Source organism: Drosophila eugracilis, unplaced genomic scaffold, assembly GCF_018153835.1.
Source record: "Drosophila eugracilis isolate 14026-0451.02 unplaced genomic scaffold, ASM1815383v1 contig_1444, whole genome shotgun sequence".
NCBI classification, from domain to species: Eukaryota; Metazoa; Arthropoda; class Insecta; order Diptera; family Drosophilidae; genus Drosophila; species Drosophila eugracilis.
The window spans coordinates 12,590-36,446 of NW_024572252.1; the positions used below are offsets into that span (position 1 = coordinate 12,590).

The 23,857-nt window shown below is 45.5% G+C and overlaps 1 protein-coding gene across 1 annotated transcript; it reads right to left on the reverse strand.

The window, feature by feature from the left end:
- Positions 1-1,305: 1,305 nt before the first annotated feature.
- LOC121530409 lies at positions 1,306-8,489 on the reverse strand. The gene has a single exon (XM_041819438.1). It carries the CDS (start codon positions 6,811-6,813, stop codon positions 1,306-1,308), a length of 5,508 nt encoding a protein of 1,835 aa, XP_041675372.1. The 5' UTR covers positions 6,814-8,489.
- Between the last annotated feature and the right edge of the window lie 15,368 nt (positions 8,490-23,857).

The window sequence follows — 23,857 nt, forward strand, 5'->3', positions numbered from 1 at the left end:
CGTAGAAGTTGGATGGGGGTGGTTGCAGCTGGAAATTCCCACAAGTCCAAAAAAAGAAGAAAGCGGCGAGATCGACTTCACGATGGGATGGCACTTTATTGGCTCACTTCAGATTTTAGATTAAGTTAAACTAAGTTAAAACTAAAGAGGAACCCAAACTGGACCGCGGAGTGGTGGGTTTCGCCGGGAGCGGGAGAGCACCGGAGAGCGGGAGTGCAAGCGCCAGTGCAGCGCTCGCTCTTACACTGCCGCTCGAAACTAAGCGCCCTTATGGCGCGAACATTCTCCCCCCCCTTGCGGCAGCAAGAGTCAGGATTACTCCTCGTGGCATACTCCGGAGACGGTCCATCCAAACACGGTGCTCTGAGCGACGGGCAGCCCATCTTCCAGCTTCAGGAACCCCGGTTGGATCAGCTTGGGGAACAAGTCTGACCCCAACGCGAGGGAAATGGTCGATGGGCGATGGAACTGTTCATCCGCGAGCCGGATATCCTCGAACTTGGCCCGGATGGTGTCACTCAGAGCCCGTACTGGCGTGCGAATCCTAAGGCTGGGATCGAGCCTTAAAACGACGTCGAGCCTGAAGTCGCCCGTGCGGGATCGGATGGTCGCCGTGCAGACCTCCTCCTCGCCTGTCTGCGTGACGGGCAGCCGGTATGCCGTCGCCAACGACCGGTCAATACTGCTGACCGCCATGCACGGGTCGATCAGGGCCCCCATCTCAAACGTGGTGCTCCCGGTGTCGAGCAGCACGCAGGCGGTCGGGAGGATGTGAACCACCCTCTGTCGCAGATAAGCCGCCACGGTCGGAGATGGAGTGGGGGCCACTGAACGCGCTGGTTCCCTTGGGACGGGATGGCGAGCCGGCGCTGGAGTGGGGGCCGCCGGCCGAGCAGGATCACTGGAGACGGGCTGACGAGCGGGGCGTTCGGTGCGTGGACGAGAGGTTGATGGCACCGCCTCGTGCATGTGGAGCAGGGTGTGATGATCCCCCCGCACGTTTTGCATCCCTCGGTGCTTCGGCAGGTCCCTCCTGAGTGCTCGTGGGCGAGGCAATTCGAGCAGTACTTATTAATCAGCACTGCCCGAAGGCGCTTCTCAGCGCTCAGTTTCTGGAACCTCTTGCACTTCCGAAGAGGATGGATGCCCCGGCAGACTCGGCAGCGGTAGGATTGAATACCTCGGGTACGTCTGCTATCCAAATCCTGGGCTGTGCGGGGACGCGGCACCATTATGTTGAAGTTGTTCTGCGAGGAAAAGAGACAAAAAGTTGGCTTAGTATGTGACCTCGCAGACGGAAATAGATTAATGGCTGGAAGTAGCCGGTTCCTTGCTCTCCATAGGGAGAAGGATAACCTTATGCACGGGCCGTTTTATTGTGCCGCGCGCCGTACGGACTTCAGCCACTCGAACTCGGCCATCGGCTCCGGGGAAAACAGAAACAATTCTGCCGAGCCGCCATTCGTTCGAGGGCAAATTATCCTCCTTAACTACCACCATATCGTCAATTTTGATGTTTCGGGTCGGAAATTGCCATTTGTTGCGTTTGTGGAGTTCCTTGAGATACTCCTCTTTCCACCGCGCACTAAACTGCTGATGTTGGGCTTTCAAATGTTGCCATCGATTGATTATCGACTTGGCTTCGCCCTTTATCTCAGGCTCAGCCGTGGAAAGCAACGGCCCGCCAATCAGGAAATGGCCAGGCGTGAGGGCTAGCAGATCGGAGGGATCTTCAGACATCGGGGATAGGGGTCTGGAGTTGAGGCAAGCTTCGATCTTGGCTAGGAGCGTCGCAAGTTCCTCAAATGTATACTTGCGCGTAGCCGTGGCTTTATAGAAAAGAGTTTTGAAACTTTTCACCCCTGCTTCCCACAGACCCCCCATATGCGGAGCCCCGGGCGGGATGAAGCGCCAGTCAAGTCCCTGATGGCTGTGTACATCAGTCACAGACTCTTTGACGGCTTGAAGGAAGTCCCGAGAAAGTAGAGAAGCTGCCCCCACAAACGTCTTGCCATTATCAGAATGAATCCGCCTTGGGCACCCGCGCCTAGCTACGAAACGAGCGAAGGCGGCTAGGAACTTTTCGGCGGTGAGATCGGATGTCGGCTCTAAATGGATAGCCTTCGTGGAAAAACACACAAATACACATACATATCCCTTGGTAATGAGACACGCTCTCCCGGTATAGTTTTTAATCTCGAACGGCCCGGCATAATCAATGCCCGTATATGTAAAAGGCCTCGAGAAGGACACTCTGTCCTTTGGAAGATCGCCCATCAGCTGAGTTTGCAGTCTCTTTTTGTAAATCGTGCAGATCTTACACGGATTCACCACTGCCTTGACCAGATTCTTGAGTTTAGGAATCCAATACTTCGATCGGATCAGGCGAACGATCAACTGACTACCGCCGTGAAGAGTAATCTGGTGGGTGAATTGGACGAGAAGGCGAGACAGTCTACAGCCGTAGGGCAGAATTATTGGATGCCGTTCATCATACTGGAGGGCTCTAGAAGCTGTGACGCGACCACACGCCCTTAGGAGGCCGAGTTGGTCCGTGAACGGAAACAAGTTTAAAATTGGACTTGCCCCCGGAAGGGGCTTCTTCTCTGCCAAGTGCTTCAGCTCTTGGCCGTATGCTCGACGTTGCGCGATGGAAATCAGCGTTTGTTCTGCCTCTCGGATTTCTTCCCTCGTGGGTCGGGAAGTAGAGGAGATCGCGCCCTTACGGCAGCGGCTAAGGAAGCGCCGAACATACGCCAGGACTCGCAGTGCTTTGTCCAGTTTAGAGAAGCGTTCGAGAAATTCGTCAGAAGGGACCTGGCTGAAATGCACCTTCACCGCGCGCTGCTCGAGCTCTGTGTTCGGTTGCACAATGCTTTGGGCTGGCCACAGCTCTTGTGGCCCTTGCAGCCACTCTGGCCCGTGCCACCAAAGTTGACTATCCGCTAACTCGAGTAGGGACACGCCTCGACTAGCTAAATCGGCGGAATTTTGTTCGGATCGAACGTGTGCCCAGCAGTCGACTGGTACTGCCTGCGTTATCTTGGCCACTCTGTTGGCAACAAACGTGGTCCAGTTGCACGCCGGCTTCCGTAACCAGGCCAGAACGATGGTCGAATCGGTCCAGCAGCGTATGTCGGAACTTGGTGTGGGCATATTAGGAAGAATAGCCGTTACCATTTCGGCTAACAACACGGCGCCACATAGCTCTAGCCGTGGAAGGGACACGGTCTTGACGGGAGCGACTCGGGTCTTGGATGTGAGGAGGTTAGAAAGTATTTTCTGACCCACCTCGACGCGCACGTAGATCGCCGCTCCATAAGCCTTTTGGGACGCATCACAGAATCCATGATACGCCACTTTGATCTCAGGCTGAAAACAGACCCATCTCGGGACGCGGATCTGGTTGAGGTCGGAATACTCATGAAGAAACGCCTGCCACCTCTGACTCATTTCGCTGGGAAGCTTATCATCCCAGCTGAAATCTTGTAGCCAAATCTCCTGCATAAACATTTTGGAACGTATTATAAACGGAGCGAGCCATCCGGCTGGATCAAACAACCTCGCGATTTGGGACAACACCTCCCGCTTTGTAAAGGAGGGTTCCACCACTATTTCTGGCGGCACGAAGTAGAATTCGTCGGACTTAGCCCTCCATCGAATCCCGAGCGTTTTGGCCGTGCTTTCGGTATCGATATCGAGGAACTCGCTATGAAGGAGGTGTTCGGCCGGAATATTTTGTAGTATGCTCGTGTGGTTTGAAGTCCACTTCCTCAACGGGAAACCAGCAGAGCTAAGAGCTGCTTGTAGCTCTTGGATTGAACTATGGGCCTCAGATATGGAATTTGCCCCTGCCAGAACGTCATCGACGTACATATGTTGTTGAAGAATGTGGCTGGCTTTTGGAAACGCCCCTTGGACATCCTCTGCTATCTGCTGCAGCACTCGAATAGCGAGGAAGGGCGCACAGTTGACCCCGAAGGTAACTGTTTTCAACTCAAAGTCTCGAATATCCCCCTCCTTATCTCGGAACAGGATTCTTTGAAAGGGTGTATGTTTCGGATCGACCCAGATCTGACGGTACATCTTTGTGATGTCCGCGCTGAACACATATTGGAAATATCGCCATTTCAGAATTTGAATGGTCAGATCGGATTGCAGGACTGGACCAGCATGAAGAATATCATTTAAGCTGGTTCCATTCGCAGATGGACTGGAGGCGTTAAATACAACGCGAAGCTTTGTCGTAGTACTTTCGGGCTTGATTACCGCGTGATGTGGAAGATAGTAAGTGGGGGAACTATGAGTCGATGGAACTTCGTGCATATGACCCAGATCCAGATACTCCTGAATCACGCTGTCATATTGCTCTTTTAACGGAAAGTCTCTTTTTAAACGATTCTCGTTTCGAAGAAACTGAGCTAACGCAATGGACCTTGAATATCCCAGATCGGACCCCGAGTTTTCGGGGTCGCAGAATGGGAGCGTAACCACGTACCTCCCGCTTGCGTCTCTTTTGGTAGTCCGGAGGAAGTTCCTTTCGCAATAGGAATCCGACTCTTTCACCATCTGGAATGGTAGATCCTCCACCTCCCAGAACTTGCTAAGAAGCGAGTCTAACGAATCTTCCTTTTGGTGGTGTACTTGAGTCGTGAAGGATGCGACTCTGTTGGCCTTAGTATTGGAGATCGGCCCGGTAAGTACCCAGCCGAAGATGGTCTCTTGGCCTAGGAGGGAGCCACAAATGTTTCTCCGAGTGCCTTGCATCATCACCGACGGTAGAATATCAGCTCCGATCAGTAAATCGATTTGGGAACTTTCAAAGAAGTTTGGGTCTGCCCATTGGAGATCGGGCAGGTCTTGCAAAGAATTCCTGGGAACTGGATGGGAGGGCAGTTTGCCCGCTAATTCCGGAAGGACATAGGCTGCGGTATCTAGTTGAAGACCCGGCTTAGTAGGGGAGCGGATAGCAAACTGGCAGAGTCTCGTTGACTCTGCCGAAACCGATTGGTTTAGCCCTGAGACTTGTGTTTGGGTTTTTCGGAAAGGCAACTTAAGGAGTTTGAACATGCGTTCGGAGATGAAGGTGGCTTCCGATCCCGAGTCGAATAAAGCTCGGGCTCGGTAGCTCGTGCCCAGATGGCACACGTCAACAATTGCCGTGCTCAGCAGGACGGCTGTAGTATTTGCAGCGAAATAATTTTGCACCGTTGAGGTGCTCGCGGATGCATTGCGACTGGAGGATTGTTGCGCCGAGGGCGCCGAGGTTGGAGAGCTCGTGGGTCGAGCGTTTGAGGAAGTCGTGCTTGAGGAACTGGGGGAGCCGCGATGCAGCAATGTATGATGCCTCCCCCTACACGTGAAACAGCTATGTGTGCTCGTGCAATCACGTAGCTGGTGGCCTCTAGCGAAACAGTTCAGGCATAGCTGCTTCTTTTTGATGTAGCCGGAACGCGCGTCGACAGACATGTTGAGAAAGCGCGGGCACAATCTGATTGGATGATTTTCCTTAGAACATAAGTCACACCCCTTTTGTTTGGGGGTGACCTTGGTCTCGAAGGATTGCAGCCTTTTGGGAACTGACTGAGTCGGCTTCATATCCTCGATAGCCTCAAGTGTCCGATACCTTTCGCTTAGGAAGGTGTTCATCTCCTCCCAAGCCGGAATTTCGGACTTCGAAGTTAGCGACTGTTCCCATAAGGAAAGGGTTAACTTTGGCAGTTTGCTGGCGCACAGGAAGACCAACAGACAATCCCAGTTGTCAGTGGAGATATTGGAATGTGCTAGCGCTGTTAGACACCCCTGAATCGTAGACTGCAGCTCCTTTAGAGCATGTCCCGACTCTTGAGAAATGGAGCTCAAGTTGAACAAAAGCTTGAGTTGGCTGTTGACTAAAAGTCTTTTGTTTTGGAAACGGTCTTGAAGCGCTGCCCACGCTGACGCGAAGCCGTCATTTGTAAGCGGGGATTTGGACACTATGGCCTTTGCCTCGCCACTAGTTTTGGTGAGGAGATGGAAAAGCTTCTCGACCGGTGTCAGCCTGGGGTTGTTAACATAAACTGCCGTGAACAGGTCCCGGAAAGTGGGCCATCGGAGGTAGTCCCCATCGAAAACTTCTGTATCGCAGGGCGGTAGCCGGCAACCGGACGAAATAAGCGGTTGAGAGGGAAGAGCTGGATCGGCTTGAGGCGTCACTCTGTCTAGCGTTTCGCTAATCTGAGCTGCACATGTCGCGTATACGGAGTAGCAATAGTCATACTTTGCTTGTAGGAGAGGTAAGGTGCTGAGGGATCCTTCCTGGGCAATGAGGTCAGAGCAGATTTCGTACTCTTTTTCAACCTTCTCCCATAAGGCTCGCACTTGCTGCAGATGGACTTGAAATGTGTGTGAAGATTGCGAAGCCTGACCAGGAGTATTGATTTTGTCTTCGAAAGCGCTGACGCGATCGCTCACAGCGATGAATTTGTGCAACGCAGCGGTTGCGGCCGTTGGCTGCTCGGCTACCGACATTTTCTTACTAGCGCGCGTGACCCTCAGAAATTTAGTCCCGGATGCAGAGGGATTCTCTGGCTGTTCCACAAGTGAAGATTCGCTCGACGCTTTCGCCACCGGTTTGGAGACGACAATTCTCGGACTTGTTTTTGAGCCCGTCGTTGGGCGATCTCTGATCTTTGGCGTGGCACTCGAGCTTCTAGGTCTCGGGCTAGCGGACTTGGGCACTTGTTTGACGCGAGAAGGCAGCGGAGAGGAAAGGGTGGTCTTTGTTTCCTTTTTTGGTGTCGGCGTTGGCTTCTTGTCACCCTCAACGGGCATACTCAGCTACGCTGTTTAAATCGGAAGGCCTTCCCGCCGCCAAAAAATTAAGGAAACGAATAAAAAACTGACCCGCAGACTCGGTTTGGAGCAAATTAGCTGATATAGCTAGAAAAATAGCTAGAAAATAGCGACCGGTTACGAAACGCTTATTGGAAAAAATAGCTAAATATAGCTATGAGTTACGGAAACAACAAAAAATAGCTGAATGCCCACTGACAAAAATATAGCTAAATATAGCTAAGAGTTCTGGAAACAGCAAACAATAGCTGAATGCTCCCTGACGAAAAATATAGCTAAATATAGCTAAGAGTTCTGGAAACAGCAAACAATAGCTGAATGCTCCCTGACGAAAAATAGCTAAATCTCGCTGAGAGAATCAACCCAAACGACTAAAAAGGCTGAATAGCTAAACACAAAAAAAAAACCAACCGAAACAATGGAAAAAAAAAAAAACCGACACATCAACCGCAAGAAAAACTTCGACAATCAATTTTAAAAAAAAATTAAATAGCCAAAAAAATTAAATGGCTGGTGGTACGATAGCCTAGGAGCAGAATTTAGATTTGGAATTCTCTGGCAAAAATTTTTCTGTAATTTAGGAACACAATCGAAGTTTAACCACTTTTGCGACACAAGAAAAAAGAAGCCAAAAAAAACTAGCTGAAAAACGAATCTAAAATAGCTATCGACCTTGAAATTTTCTTTGACGATTATTCGAAAAATATTATTTTTTTTTTTTTTTTTGCGCTCGATTTTGAATTCCCGTATGGATGTAGGATTGGTGCCGTGTGTTTTGCTCGTTACTATTTGAATCGTGTAAGTGCCTATGCTTGCATATGAACAAAACGGAGACAAAATAAAAATTGCCCAAATATATGTATGTGTGTATATGGAGTTCGATGCTTAGCACAGAATAGCGCTAAGCTCTGCTCATGTATGTATGTATGTATTTGATGGAAAAATTTTGGCTGCTCGCAGAATAGCGGGGAGCTTATGTATGCGAATATATATGTATGTACGCTTGGAAACTAGCGGATCACAGTGAAAAACTATGTAGAGGGCCAATATTGGCAAAGCACTTTGCACTTTAAAATCGAAAAAAAATTCACTGCGGCTAGGCGTATGTTTTTTATACCTATATTCTTGTATATAGGCATCTATATATCACTTCTCACTTTTTCACTTGGAATTTGGACTCGGATGGAAATAACGCCTTGGAAAAGGAATATGGCGACCACGGACGAAAGGTTTGGAAAATAGTCGTACTTATCTTGGAAAAATCCGCAAAGGGGGGCGCTGATCAGGATAGATCCGGCTCGAAGGACCATGAAATGGAGTGGGCGGAGTTGTCCAAAAAATAAGCCCGGCTATCGTGGCGGATGTCGGCCGTAGAAGTTGGATGGGGGTGGTTGCAGCTGGAAATTCCCACAAGTCCAAAAAAGAAGAAAGCGGCGAGATCGACTTCACGATGGGATGGCACTTTATTGGCTCACTTCAGATTTTAGATTAAGTTAAACTAAGTTAAAACTAAAGAGGAACCCAAACTGGACCGCGGAGTGGTGGGTTTCGCCGGGAGCGGGAGAGCACCGGAGAGCGGGAGTGCAAGCGGGAGTGCAAGCGCCAGTGCAGCGCTCGCTCTTACACTGCCGCTCGAAACTAAGCGCCCTTATGGCGCGAACAAGAAGTCTGAATCGGTTGTCCGGCCCCGTCAGCCGGTTGCCGGTGCCCCAAACTACGAGGGTGGATATGGGCGTCCGATCCCGTCACCCGGGAATCGGTTGCCTGGCCCCGTCAGCCGGGTGCCGGTGCCCCAAGAAACGTGAGGGAAGGGGGAAAAGAATGAGAGAGAGGGGAATGCGTTACCGTCATCCTGAGACCGCTTGCCGCCCTGTTTCCTAGTGACCGGGATTGGGGAGAATAATTTTGAAGTTGAGCATTTGTGTATTAATAAAGTTATTTTATTCACATGGCTTGCTTATGTTTTAAGCCTATCTCTACGCTGTTCCCTGCACCCCCGCAGTTGGCCCTCAGCGGAGGTCTCCTTGTCCGCCAGCCACGTGGTTTACCGGGGCTGCTCCTTGTTTCTTCCGTGATTACGACGATGTGTTCGAGGCGGTGTTGGCTCTGCCGGTGTGATGTTGGCTCTGCCGATGATGGTTTGGCGCGGTGATTGATAAGTTCGAGGCAGTGTTGGCTCTGCCGGTATGATGTCGGCTCTGCCGATAATGGTTTGGCGCTGTGGGATGTTGATGTGTTCATCGCCTCGTGTTGGTTCTGTCAATGTGGTGTTGGCTCTGCAGATAATAGTTTGGCGCTGTGGGATGTTGATGTGTTCAAGGCGGTGTTGGCGCTGTGTGATGTTGATGACGCGGGCGTGATGTTTGTGATGAGATCTAACGCCCAATGCTTAGCTATGTATGTAATTTATGTCCTAAATGTCCAAAATCTAAATACCCTCCGTGGCTCTTAACTGATGTACATAAATCTATGTTCCCTCCGTGGGTCTTTAAATTAAATATATATGTACCTGGGGGGCGGGGCCGCGTGAGGGATACCTCACAAGCTTATTACTTTTAATATGCCTTGGCCATGTAAGATGCCTATCCAGGTGGACATCTAGATAAGTTATTTCGCTAATCTGAGGAATTTGGGTAAGGTTCAAAGCTAACGTTATATGCATTGTATATGTTTTAAATTATTATTCTTTAATTCCGTTGTAGACCATTAAGGATGCATTACAAAATTCGAGGGAAAAGACCAGATAACGATTACATTGCACTTCTATGCTCTTTTTCGACAAAGGCTATGCACCTTGAATTGGTGAATGACTAAACTACGACGCCTTTAAAGCCGCAATGCGAAGAATGCGCAACGCGGGCTATTCGCTATTGGTCCTGGTCAAGAATATATATGCGTCATAGGATCGGAAACGCTTCCTTCTATCTGTTACATACTTTTCAACGAATCTTGTATACCGTTTTACTCTATGAGTATGAAAAACGAATGGTTCCACTTATTCTTTCGTCGACCTAAACCTTATTTCGCAAAGCGCCATACAAAAATTAGAATCACGACATTCCTAGAAAGCTTCTCACTGTCCATACCTACAGAATTTAAAGAACATGGCGAATTACAGTTATTACTTTTCAAATTCCACCCATACTTTGATGGTCTTCTCTGAATGGATTTCTTGACAGACCGAAAAGCCAAAATAAATATTGAAGAACTTAAACTTGAAATCCTTTTCACGGCAATTAATATTATAACCGAAGTTAATAGGGGAACCGACGAACTTTTTATCAAGCCCCGAAGTAAAAATATTATAAAGCTACCAGTTAACTTGAACAAAGGCGATTTCGTATGCAATCCTCTGGAGATAGACAACAATCTTCTTGCTTTCGGGGGACTTTACACTGCCGAAGACGGTCAAAGCGAAGACGACGAAGCGACACCTTTCACATTTTCGAACGCAGTCAAACACCCCATCCTGACCACCGACAATATTCCCATTCACGTAAAAACGAATAGATATCCCTTTTTAGAGAAAGCCACAAATACCTAAAACTAAAAAAGACCCCTTGGGTCGCCCCTGTTTGGTTAGTCCCTAAAAAAATCAGTCTTCCCCGAAAAAAATGGAATTAGTAATAGATTTCAGGAAACTAAATCATTACGTACAGGTACGCAGTCCCCAAATGGAATTTCTTGCATAGTTTCCGAGTTACCGCTGAGGACTCGCAGATGACATTACCTCCACCTAAACCTCCTCGGGCAATATCCCACTAACGGCGGTGCCGTTCAACCAGCACATCAAACCGCCAACGCAGCGGATTCCCGAAGCTAAATCTTGTAATCAGCTGGGCCACAGGCATCTGCCCGAAAACGCAGACCTAGGCTACTTCGCAAATACAGCATATGTACCCCACTCTAAAGCTAGCTTTCGTATGTACTCAGAACTATAATAAAAGTTAGTCTGATAACTACACCGAATGAAGGAAGTTCGAATTTATTATACATATCTAAATCAAATCCAAAACATAAGACAGCTTTTCCCGGACCACTGACATAACTGACATAAAAGGACCAAGGATGGAAATAACCAGGATTACTGTTCTTATTACCATGAAATAAGTCTGGTAAGCCAAGGGGCAAAGTGAAAATGGGAAAACAAGATAACGAATAGAGAAAGCGTTTGTGTGTCGACAAAATAAAAGTGAAAATAATAAAAACGATCCAAGTCAGCGAGTTAGTGAATTACTATTTTTTGTAATTTGAAAAAATAGGGGATACATGTGTTTTTGTATATGGTAAATATCAGTACAACTTCAACCTACGGAGAGATAAGTCGTGCCAAAAAATGTAAAGCCTAGCTTCGCGCAAGCCAAAAACGTTATCAGCAAAATCTTGCAAAAACAAATATCAACCAAAAAGAGAAAATAAAAACCCGACAATACCAAACACACGAAAATCTCGTAATATCGGCTCAAGCCCTTCATTAGCAATCATGACGGAGCCACCAGACTTTTTCAAAATTACATCAAAATCATATCATTCCCAATTAGGCGACCCGAAATTTATCATAATTAAAAGAAAGGACAACGACCCGTTTTAAAAAATATCACCATTCATAATTAAAAAATCCGTGTATTTCGGCTTTGAAGGAGAAGTCTGAATCGGTTGTCCGGCCCCGTCAGCCGGTTGCCGGTGCCCCAAACTACGAGGGTGGATATGGGCGTCCGATCCCGTCACCCGGGAATCGGTTGCCTGGCCCCGTCAGCCGGGTGCCGGTGCCCCAAGAAACGAGGGAAGGGGGGAAAGAATGAGAGAGAGGGGAATGCGTTACCGTCATCCTGAGACCGCTTGCCGCCCTGTTTCCTAGTGACCGGGATTGGGGAGAATAATTTTGAAGTTGAGCATTTGTGTATTAATAAAGTTATTTTATTACATGGCTTGCTTATGTTTTAAGCCTATCTCTACGCTGTTCCCTGCACCCCCGCAGTTGGCCCCTCAGGCGGAGGTCTCCTTGTCCGCCAGCCACGTGGTTTGTACTGCTCCTTGTTTCTTCCGTGATTACGACGATGTGTTCGAGGGCGGTGCGGTGTGTGGCTCTGCCAGTTTGCCGGTGTCGATGAGTGTGTTGGCTTTGCCGGTATGATGTTGGCTCTTGATGTTTGGCGCTGTGGGATGTTGATGTGTTCATCGCCTCGTGTTGGTTCTGTCAATGTGGTGTTGGCTCTGCAGATAATAGTTTGGCGCTGTGGGATGTTGATGTGTTCAAGGCGGTGTTGGCGCTGTGTGATGTTGATGACGCGGGCGTGATGTTTGTGATGAGATCTAACGCCCAATGCTTAGCTATGTATGTAATTTATGTCCTAAATGTCCTAAATCTAAATACCCTCCGTGGCTCTTAACTGATGTACATAAATCTATGTTCCCTCCGTGGGTCTTTAAATTAAATATATATGTACCTGGGGGCGGGGCCGCGTGAGGGATACCTCACAAGCTTATTACTTTTAATATGCCTTGGTCATGTAAGATGCCTATCCAGGTGGACATCTAGATAAGTTATTTCGCTAATCTGAGGAATTTGGGTAAGGTTCAAAGCTAACGTTATATGCATTGTATATGTTTTAAATTATTATTCTTTAATTCCGTTGTAGACCATTAAGGATTCATTACAAAATTCGAGGGAAAAGACCAGATAACGATTACATTGCACTTCTATGCTCTTTTTTTCGACAAAGGCTATGCACCTTGAATTGGTGAATGACTAAACTACGACGCCTTTAAAGCCGCAATGCGAAGAATGCGCAACGCGGGCTATTCGCTATTGGTCCTGGTCAAGAATATATATGCGTCATAGGATCGGAAACGCTTCCTTCTATCTGTTACATACTTTTCAACGAATCTTGTATACCCTTTTACTCTATGAGTATGAAAAACGAATGGTTCCACTTATTCTTTCGTCGACCTAAACCTTATTTCGCAAAGCGCCATACAAAAATTAGAGTCACAACATTCCTAGAAAGCTTCTCACTGTCCATACCTACAGAATTTAAAGAACATGGCGAATTACAGTTATTACTTTTCAAATTCCACCCATACTTTAATGGTCTTCTCTGAATGGATTTCTTGACAGACCGAAAAGCCAAAATAAATATTGAAGAACTTAAACTTGAAATCCTTTTCACGGCAATTAATATTATAACCGAAGTTAATAGGGGAACCGACGAACTTTTTATCAAGCCCCGAAGTAAAAATATTATAAAGCTACCAGTTAACTTGAACAAAGGCGATTTCGTATGCAATCCTCTGGAGATAGACAACAATCTTCTTGCTTTCGGGGGACTTTACACTGCCGAAGACGGTCAAAGCGAAGACGACGAAGCGACACCTTTCACATTTTCGAACGCAGTCAAACACCCCATCCTGACCACCGACAATATTCCCATTCACGTAAAAACGAATAGATATCCCTTTATACATAAAGAGAAAGTCCGAAAACAAATATCTAAAATGCTCGACCAATATATAGAAACAGTCATTCCCCTTGGGTCGCCCCTGTTTGGTTAGTCCCTAAAAAATCAGTCTTCCCCGAAAAAAATGGAATTAGTAATAGATTTCAAGAAACTAAATCATTACGTACAGGTACGCAGTCCCCAAATGGAATTTCTTGCATAGTTTCCGAGTTACCGCTGAGGACTCGCAGATGACATTACCTCCACCTAAACCTCCTCGGGCAATATCCCACTAACGGCGGTGCCGTTCAACCAGCACATCAAACCGCCAACGCAGCGGATTCCCGAAGCTAAATCTTGTAATCAGCTGGGCCACAGGCATCTGCCCGAAAACGCAGACCTAGGCTACTTCGCAAATACAGCATATGTACCCCACTCTAAAGCTAGCTTTCGTATGTACTCAGAACTATAATAAAAGTTAGTCTGATAACTACACCGAATGAAGGAAGTTCGAATTTATTATACATATCTAAATCAAATCCAAAACATAAGACAGCTTCTCCCGGACCACTTACATAACTGACATAAAAGGACCAAGGATGGAAATAACCAGGATTACTGTTCTTATTACCATGAAATAAGTCTGGTAAGCCAAGGGGCAAAGTGAAAATGGGAAAACAAGATAACGAATAGAGAAAGCGTTTGAGTGTCGACAAAACAAAAGTGAAAATAATAAAAACGATCCAAGTCAGCGAGTTAGTGAATTACTATTTTTTGTAATTTGAAAAAATAGGGGATAAATGTGTTTTTGTATATGGTAAATATCAGTACAACTTCAACCTACGGAGAGATAAGTCGTGCCAAAAAATGTAAAGCCTAGCTTCGCGCAAGCCAAAAACGTTATCAGCAAAATCTTGCACAAACAAATATCAACCACAAAGAGAAAATAAAAACCCGACAATACCAAACACACGAAAATCTCGTAATATCGGCTCAAGCCCTTCATTAGCAATCATGACGGAGCCACCAGACTTTTTCAAAATTACATCAAAATCATATCATTCCCAATTAGGCGACCCGAAATTTATCATAATTAAAAGAAAGGACAACGACCCGTTTTAAAAAATATCACCATTCATAATTAAAAAATCCGTGTATTTCTGCTTTGAAGGAGAAGTCTGAATCGGTTGTCCGGCCCCGTCAGCCGGTTGCCGGTGCCCCAAACTACGAGGGAGGATATGGGCGTCCGATCCCGTCACCCGGGAATCGGTTGCCCGGCCCCGTCAGCCGGGTGCCGGTGCCCCAAGCATAGTGGGAAGGGGAGGAAAAGAATGAGAGAGAGAGGGAAATGCGGTACCGTCAACCGGAGACCGCTTGCCGCCCTGTTTCCTAGTGACCGGGATTGGGGAGAATAATTTTGGAGTAGAGCATTTGTGTATTAATAAAGTTATTTTATTCACATGGCTTGCTTATGTTTTAAGCCTATCTCTACGCTGATCCCTGCACCCCCGCAGTTGGCCCTCAGCGGAGGTCTCCTTGTCCGCCGGCCACGTGGTTTACCGGGGGTCGTCTAGCTGCTCCGTGTTTCTTCCGTGATCACGACGATGTGTTCGAGGCGGTGTTGGCTCTGCCGGTATGATGTCGGCTCTGCCGATGATGGTTTGGCGCGGTGGGATGTCGATGAGTTTGAGGCAGTGTTGGCTTTGCCGGTATGATGTCGGCTCTGCTGATGTTTGGCGCTGTGGGATGTTGATGTGTTCATCGCCTCGTGTTGGTTCTGTCAATGTGGTGTTGGCTCTGCAGATAATAGTTTGGCGCTGTGGGATGTTGATGTGTTCAGGGCGGTGTTGGCGCTGTGTGATGTTGATGAGGCGGGCGTGATGTTTGTGATGAGATCTAACGCCCAATGCTTAGCTATGTATGTAATTTATGTCCTAAATGTCCTAAATCTAAATACCCTCCGTGGCTCTTAAGTGATGTACATAAATCTATGTTCCCTCCGTGGGTCTTTAAATTAAATATATATGTACCTGGGGGCGGGGCCGCGTGAGGGATACCTCACAAGCTTATTACTTTTAATATGCCTTGGCCATGTAAGATGCCTATCCAGGTGGACATCTAGATAAGTTATTTCGCTAATCTGAGGAATTTGGGTAAGGTTCAAAGCTAACGTTATATGCATTGTATATGTTTTATATTATTATTCTTTAATTCCGTTGTAGACCATTAAGGATTCATTACAAAATTCGAGGGAAAAGACCAGATAACGATTACATTGCACCTCTATGCTCTTTTTTCGACAAAGGCTATGCACCTTGAATTGGTGAATGACTAAACTACGACGCCTTTAAAGCCGCAATGCGAAGAATGCGCAACGCGGGCTATTCGCTATTGGTCCTGGTCAAGAATATATATGCGTCATAGGATCGGAAACGCTTCCTTCTATCTGTTACATACTTTTCAACGAATCTTGTATACCCTTTTACTCTATGAGTATGAAAAACGAATGGTTCCACTTATTCTTTCGTCGACCTAAACCTTATTTCGCAAAGCGCCATACAAAAATTAGAGTCACAACATTCCTAGAAAGCTTCTCACTGTCCATACCTACAGAATTTAAAGAACATGGCGAATTACAGTTATTACTTTTCAAATTCCACCCATACTTTGATGGTCTTCTCTGAATGGATTTCTTGACAGACCGAAAAGCCAAAATAAATATTGAAGAACTTAAACTTGAAATCCTTTTCACGGCAATTAATATTATAACCGAAGTTAATAGGGGAACCGACGAACTTTTTATCAAGCCCCGAAGTAAAAATATTATAAAGCTACCAGTTAACTTGAACAAAGGCGATTTCGTATGCAATCCTCTGGAGATAGACAACAATCTTCTTGCTTTCGGGGGACTTTACACTGCCGAAGACGGTCAAAGCGAAGACGACGAAGCGACACCTTTCACATTTTCGAACGCAGTCAAACACCCCATCCTGACCACCGACAATATTCCCATTCACGTAAAAACGAATAGATATCCCTTTATACATAAATGACCCCTTGGGTCGCCCCTGTTTGGTTAGTCCCTAAAAAATCAGTCTTCCCCGAAAAAAAATGGAATTAGTAATAGATTTCAGGAAACTAAATCATTACGTACAGGTACGCAGTCCCCAAATGGAATTTCTTGCATAGTTTCCGAGTTACCGCTGAGGACTCGCAGATGACATTACCTCCACCTAAACCTCCTCGGGCAATATCCCACTAACGGCGGTGCCGTTCAACCCGCACATCAAACCGCCAACGCAGCGGATTCCCGAAGCTAAATCTTGTAATCAGCTGGGCCACAGGCATCTGCCCGAAAACGCAGACCTAGGCTACTTCGCAAATACAGCATATGTACCCCACTCTAAAGCTAGCTTTCGTATGTACTCTGAACTATAATAAAAGTTAGTCTGATAACTACACCGAATGAAGGAAGTTCGAATTTATTATACATATCTAAATCAAATCCAACACATAAGACAGCTTCTCCCGGACCACTGACATAACTGACATAAAAGGACCAAGGATCTTCCCCGAAGATCCTTATCATCCAACATTAGATCTTACGATCGATACGGGGCTATGCACTAAGCCTAAGAACAATTACGCTGATAAGAAAATTCGATGTTTTCGTAAAGCCGACTTTAAAAAAATCGGACTGGTCCGATTTGTACGCATGTACCGATATGTCGACTGCTCTAGATATATTTTATAGTACATTAAGCTTAGTTTTTGATCGCTTTGTTCCGTTGCGGTATCCGTCTATGGCGGATAAACCCCCTTGGTATACAAGGCACCTTTCTAACCTAAAAAATATCAAATTAAGATTCTTTAAAAAATACTTAAGAACCAATAGCAATGACTGTTATGTGCATTATATGGTGGCTCGGTCTAACTTTACCGTGCAAAACACTCAATGTTATAAGAACTATTTAGCTCGATGTAAGAACCAGTTTGCTCTGGATCCGAAACAGTTTTATAGTTTTGTTAACACTAAGCGTAAATCTAAAACCTTTCCGTCTTTGCTATCGTTTCGAAAAACTACTGCAAGCACGGATCAGGAAATTGCCGATCTTTTTTGCACAGTTTTTTCAAACTACTTATTCACCTTTGTTAATAAACGCGCAGACTTACGCTTATGATATCCCCCGGTCTAACTTTATTTCCCGACCCACCTTGTCGGAATGTGGGGTTATAAAGGATCTTCAGAATGTGAAGCCAGTCTTTTCGCCAGGTCCAGACGGGGTACCGGGCTGTGTGCTTAGGTACTGCTCTGCTACCCTGGCCAAACCCCTTTTAAAATTATTTAACCTTCCCCTGGAAACGTCCACGTTTCCCGCTATCTGGAAAGAGTCCCTTATCATTCCCCTTCACAAGAAGGGAAAAAAATCGGATGCTGAAAATTACAGAGGTATATCCAAACTATCAGCAATTCCGAAACTCTTCGAAAAAATTCTTGTGCCTCACTTGCAGCACCAGTGTAGATCTGTCATATCTCCATGCCAGCATGGCTTTTATGAAACAACGGTCTACCACAATAATATTTTTGAACTAACATCCTTCGTGATCACTGGTTTCCAAAATAAACTCATTTGATCTTTCTGGTTAACGAACATTCCTTTTGAAATTTTAAGCCTTGGTCCGTTACTTTTACTTTATTCATTAATCCTTGGTTGTTAATGCTCCAAATCTGACTACCAGGTGAAAACTGCAATCTGACCTTAATAATTTTCAAAACTGGTGCTCTGCAAACTTATTAAATCTTAATGGCTCTAAGTGCAAAGCAATGACCTTCTGTCGCCTAAGACCTAAAGTTGCCACTTATAATTTGCATGGTGTAGCTCTGGAAAGAATTAATGCAGTTGAAGATCTTGGCATCCTACTGGATGCAAAACTTAAGTTTTCCGACCATATTTCCTCTATGGTTAATAAAGCTAGAGGAGTTCTTGGTTTCATTAAAAGGTGGTCGAAGGAATTTAACGACCCCTATGTTACCAAAACACTTTTTATTTCTTTAATTCGTCCTATTCTGGAATATGGATCATGTATCTGGGACCCCCAGTATGGGGTTCACCAGTGCCTTATTGAATCCATCCAAAAGAATTTTTTAATATTTGCTCTCCGAGGTCTCAACTGGGATGCAAATATACACCTTCCCTCTTATAAAAGTAGACTCTTACTAATCAATTTGCCATCCCTCGCTAATCGTAGGACGATACTTGGGGTAGTCTTTATTCATAATCTTCTTAAGACTGAAATTGATAGCCAGGCCCTTCTTGGCCGCTTGAATATCCATGTACCCCTTAGGATTACTAGAAACTATATTCCTCTATCCTTAGAGCATTGTAGTTCGAACTTTGCCCAACATGAACCATTTCGGGTACTATGTTCAAAATACAATGATCTTTATAACATTACTTCTAACTCGCCTCCTAACACTCTGAAAGTTTCGATACTAATCCATTTAGCACAAAACTAACTTTCCTCGTATCTTTACTAATCCACTCGGATCTATCCCCGTGTTCCGAGCCGTACGATAGACGGCAGCGCCCCTCGGTCGGTTGGGCGGGAGGTGGGTTGCACGTCAAGCAACGGGAGTCGCGCGAAAAAAAATATGGAAATAACCAGGATTACTGTTCCTATTACCATGAAATAAGTCTGGTAAGCCAAGGGGCAAAGTGAAAATGGGAAAACACGATAACGAATAGAGAAAGCGTTTGTGTGTCGACAAAATAAAAGTGAAAACAATAAAAACGATCCAAGTCAGCGAGTTAGTGATTACTATTTTTTGTGTAAAAATTAATGTTTTTCTGTGTAATTTGAAAAAATAGGGGATAAATGTGTTTTTGTATATGGTAAATATCAGTACAACTTCAACCTACGGAGAGATAAGTCGTGCCAAATAGTGTCAAGCCTAGCTTCGCGCAAGCCAAAAACGTTATCAGCAAAATCTTGCACAAACAAATATCAACCACAAAGAGAAAATAAAAACCCGACAATACCAAACACACGAAAACCTCTAATATCGGCTCAAGCCCTTCATTAGCAATCATGACGGAGCCATCAGACTTTTTCAAAATTACATCAAAATCATTTCATTCCCAATTAGGCGACCCGAAAATTATCATAATTAAAAGAAAGGACAACGACCCGTTTTAAAAAATATCTCCATTCATAATTAAAAAATCCGTGTATTTCTGCTTTGAAGGAGAAGTCTGAATCGGTTGTCCGGCCCCGTCAGCCGGTTGCCGGTGCCCCAAACTACGAGGGAGGATATGGGCGTTCGATCCCGTCACCCGGGAATCCCCGGTGCCCCAAGCATCGAGGGAAGGGGGGAAAAGAATGAGAGAGAGAGGGGAATGCGGTACCGTCATCCGGAGACCGCTTGCCGCCCTGTTTCCTAGTGACCGGGATTGGGGAGAATAATTTTGAAGTTGAGCATTTGTGTATTAATAAAGTTATTTTATTCACATGGCTTGCTTATGTTTTAAGCCTATCTCTACGCTGTTCCCTGCACCCCAGCAGTTGGCCCTCAGCGGAGGTCTCCTTGTCCGCCGGCCACGTGGTTTACCGGGGGTCGTCTAGCTGCTCCTTGTTTCTTCCGTGATTACGACGATGTGTTCGAGGCGGTATTGGCTCTGCCGGTATGATGTGGGCTCTGCCGATGATGGTTTGGCGCGGTGGGATATTGATAAGTTCGAGGCAGTGTTGGCTCTGCCGGTATGATGTCGGCTCTGCCGATAATGGTTTGGCGCTTTGGGATGTTGATGTGTTCATCGCCTCGTGTTGGTTCTGTCAATGTGGTGTTGGCTCTGCAGATAATAGTTTGGCGCTGTGGGATGTTGATGTGTTCAAGGCGGTGTTGGCGCTGTGTGATGTTGATGACGCGGGCATGATGTTTGTGAGGAGATCTAACGCCCAATGCTTAGCTATGTATGTAATTTATGTCCTAAATGTCCTAAATCTAAATACCCTCCGTGGCTCTTAACTGATGTACATAAATCTGTTTCCTCCGTGGTTCTTTAATTAATCCTTAAGCTAACCTAAATCCCAGCTTACAGACTACTCTTAACTAAATATATATGTACCTGGGGGCGGGGCCGCGTGAGGGATACCTCACAAGCTTATTACTTTTAATATGCCTTGACCATGTAAGATGCCTATCCAGGTGGACATCTAGATAAGTTATTTCGCTAATCTGAGGAATTTGGGTAAGGTTCAAAGCTAACGTTATATGCATTGTATATGTTTTATATTATTATTCTTTAATTCCGTTGTAGACCATTAAGGATTCATTACAAAATTCGAGGGAAAAGACCAGATAACGATTACATTGCATTTCTATGCTCTTTTTTCGACAAAGGCTATGCACCTTGAATTGGTGAATGACTAAACTACGACGCCTTTAAAGCCGCAATGCGAAGAATGCGCAACGCGGGCTATTCGCTATTGGTCCTGGTCAAGAATATATATGCGTCATAGGATCGGAAACGCTTCCTTATATCTGTTTCATACTTTTCAACGAATCTTGTATACCCGTTTACTCTATGAGTATGAAAAACGAATGGTTCCACTTATTCTTTCGTCGACCTAAACCTTATTTCGCAAAGCGCCATACAAAAATTAGAATCACGACATTCCTAGAAAGCTTCTCACTGTCCATACCTACAGAATTTAAAGAACATGGCGAATTACAGTTATTACTTTTCAAATTCCACCCATACTTTGATGGTCTTCTCTGAATGGATTTCTTGACAGACCGAAAAGCCAAAATAAATATTGAAGAACTTAAACTTGAAATCCTTTTCACGGCAATTAATATTATAACCGAAGTTAATAGGGGAACCGACGAACTTTTTATCAAGCCCCGAAGTAAAAATATTATAAAGCTACCAGTTAACTTGAACAAAGGCGATTTCGTATGCAATCCTCTGGAGATAGACAACAATCTTCTTGCTTTCGGGGGACTTTACACTGCCGAAGACGGTCAAAAGCGAAGACGACGAAGCGACACCTTTCACATTTTCGAACGCAGTCAAACACCCCCATCCTGACCACCGACAATATTCCCATTCACGTAAAAACGAATAGATATCCCTTTATACATAAAGAGAAAGTCCGAAAACAAATATCTAAAATGCTCGACCAATATATAGAAACAGTCATTCCCCTTGGGTCGCCCCTGTTTGGTTAGTCCCTAAAAAATCAGTCTTCCCCGAAAATAAATGGAATCAGTAATAGATTGCAGGAAACTAAATCATTACGTACAGGTACGCAGTCCCCAAATGGAATTTCTTGCATAGTTTCCGAGTTACCGCTGAGGACTCGCAGATGACATTACCTCCACCTAAACCTCCTCGGGCAATATCCCACTAACGGCGGTGCCGTTCAACCCGCACATCAAACCGCCAACGCAGCGGATTCCCGAAGCTAAATCTTGTAATCAGCTGGGCCACAGGCATCTGCCCGAAAACGCAGACCTAGGCTACTTCGCAAATACAGCATATGTACCCCACTCTAAAGCTAGCTTTCGTATGTACTCTGAACTATAATAAAAGTTAGTCTGATAACTACACCGAATGAAGGAAGTTCGAATTTATTATACATATCTAAATCAAATCCAAAACATAAGACAGCTTCTCCCGGACCACTGACATAACTGACATAAAAGGACAAGGGATGGAAATAACCAGGATTACTGTTCTTATTACCATGAAATAAGTCTGGTAAGCCAAGGGGCAAAGTGAAAATGGGAAAACAAGATAACGAATAGAGAAAGCGTTTGTGTGTCGACAAAATAAAAGTGAATATAATAAAAACGATCCAAGTCAGCGAGTTAGTGAATTACTATTTTTTGTAATTTGTAAAAATAGGGGATAAATGTGTTTTTGTATATGGTAAATATCAGTACAACTTCAACCTACGGAGAGATACGTCGTGCCAAATAGTGTAAAGCCTAGCTTCGCGCAAGCCAAAAACGTTATCAGCAAAATCTTGCACAAACAAATTTCAACCACAAAGAGAAAATAAAAACCCGACAATACCAAACACACGAAAACCTCTAATATCGGCTCAAGCCCTTCATTAGCAATCATGACGGAGCCACCAGACTTTTTCAAAATTAAATCAAAATCATATCATTCCCAATTAGGCGACCCGAAATTTATCATAATTAAAAGAAAGGACAACGACCCGTTTAAAAAAATATCACCATTCATAATTAAAAAATCCGTGTATTTCGGCTTTGGAGGAGAAGTCTGAATCGGTTGTCCGGCCCCGTCAGCCGGTTGCCGGTGCCCCAAACTACGAGGGAGGATATGGGCGTCCGATCCCGTCACCCGGGAATCGGTTGCCCGGCCCCGTCAGCCGGGTGCCGGTGCCCCAAGAAACGAAGGAAGGGGGGAAAAGAATGAGAGAGAGAGGGGAATGCGTTACCGTCATCCTGAGACCGCTTGCCGCCCTGTTTCCTAGTGACCGGGATTGGGGAGAATAATTTTGAAGTTGAGCATTTGTGTATTAATAAAGTTATTTTATTCACATGGCTTGCTTATGTTTTACGCCTATCTCTACGCTGTTCCCTACACCCCCGCAGTTGGCCCTCAGCGGAGGTCTCCTTGTCCGCCGGCCACGTGGTTTACCGGGGGTCGTCTAGCTGCTCCTTGTTTCTTCCGTGATTACGACGATGTGTTCGAGGCGGTGTAGGCTCTGCCGGTATGATGTCGGCTCTGCCGATGATGGTTTGGCGCGGTGGGATATTGATGAGTTCGAGGCAGTGTTGGCTCTGCCGGTATGATGTCGGCTCTGCCGATAATGGTTTAGCGCTGTGGGATGTTGATGTGTTCACCGCCTTGTGTTGGCTCTGTCAATGTGGTGTTGGCTCTGCAGATAATAGTTTGGCGCTGTGGGATGTTGATGTGTTCAAGGCGGTGTTGGCGCTGTGTGATGTTGATGACGCGGGCGTGATGTTTGTGATGAGATCTAACGCCCAATGCTTAGCTATGTTTGTAATTTATGTCCTAAATGTCCTAAACCTAAATACCCTCCGTGGCTCTTAACTGATGTACATAAATCTATGTTCCCTCCGTGGGTCTTTAAATTAAATATATATGTACCTGGGGGCGGGGCCGCGTGAGGGATACCTCACAAGCTTATTACTTTTTTCTTTTATTCGCGCGACTCCCGTTGCTTAACGTGCAACCCACCTCCCGCTTAACCGACCGAGGGGCGCTGCCGTCTATCGTACGGCTCGGAACACGGGGATAGTACCGAGTAAAATTTTAAATAAATAAACTAATTAAATATGAGCTAAGTGGTTTAATAAGACGATTTTTATGTTAGAAGGAGAAGTATTGGATATAATGTTGTAGAGGGTATTGTAACTCGAACATAATACCCTAAATGGTTCATGAAGGGCAAAGTTCGAGCTGCAATGTCTCAAGGATAAGGGAATATAGTTTCTAGTGGGTCTAGCGGGCACATTGATGTTTAAGCGACCTATTAGGGCTTGACTATCAATGTCCCCACTAATAAGATTGTTAATAAAAACA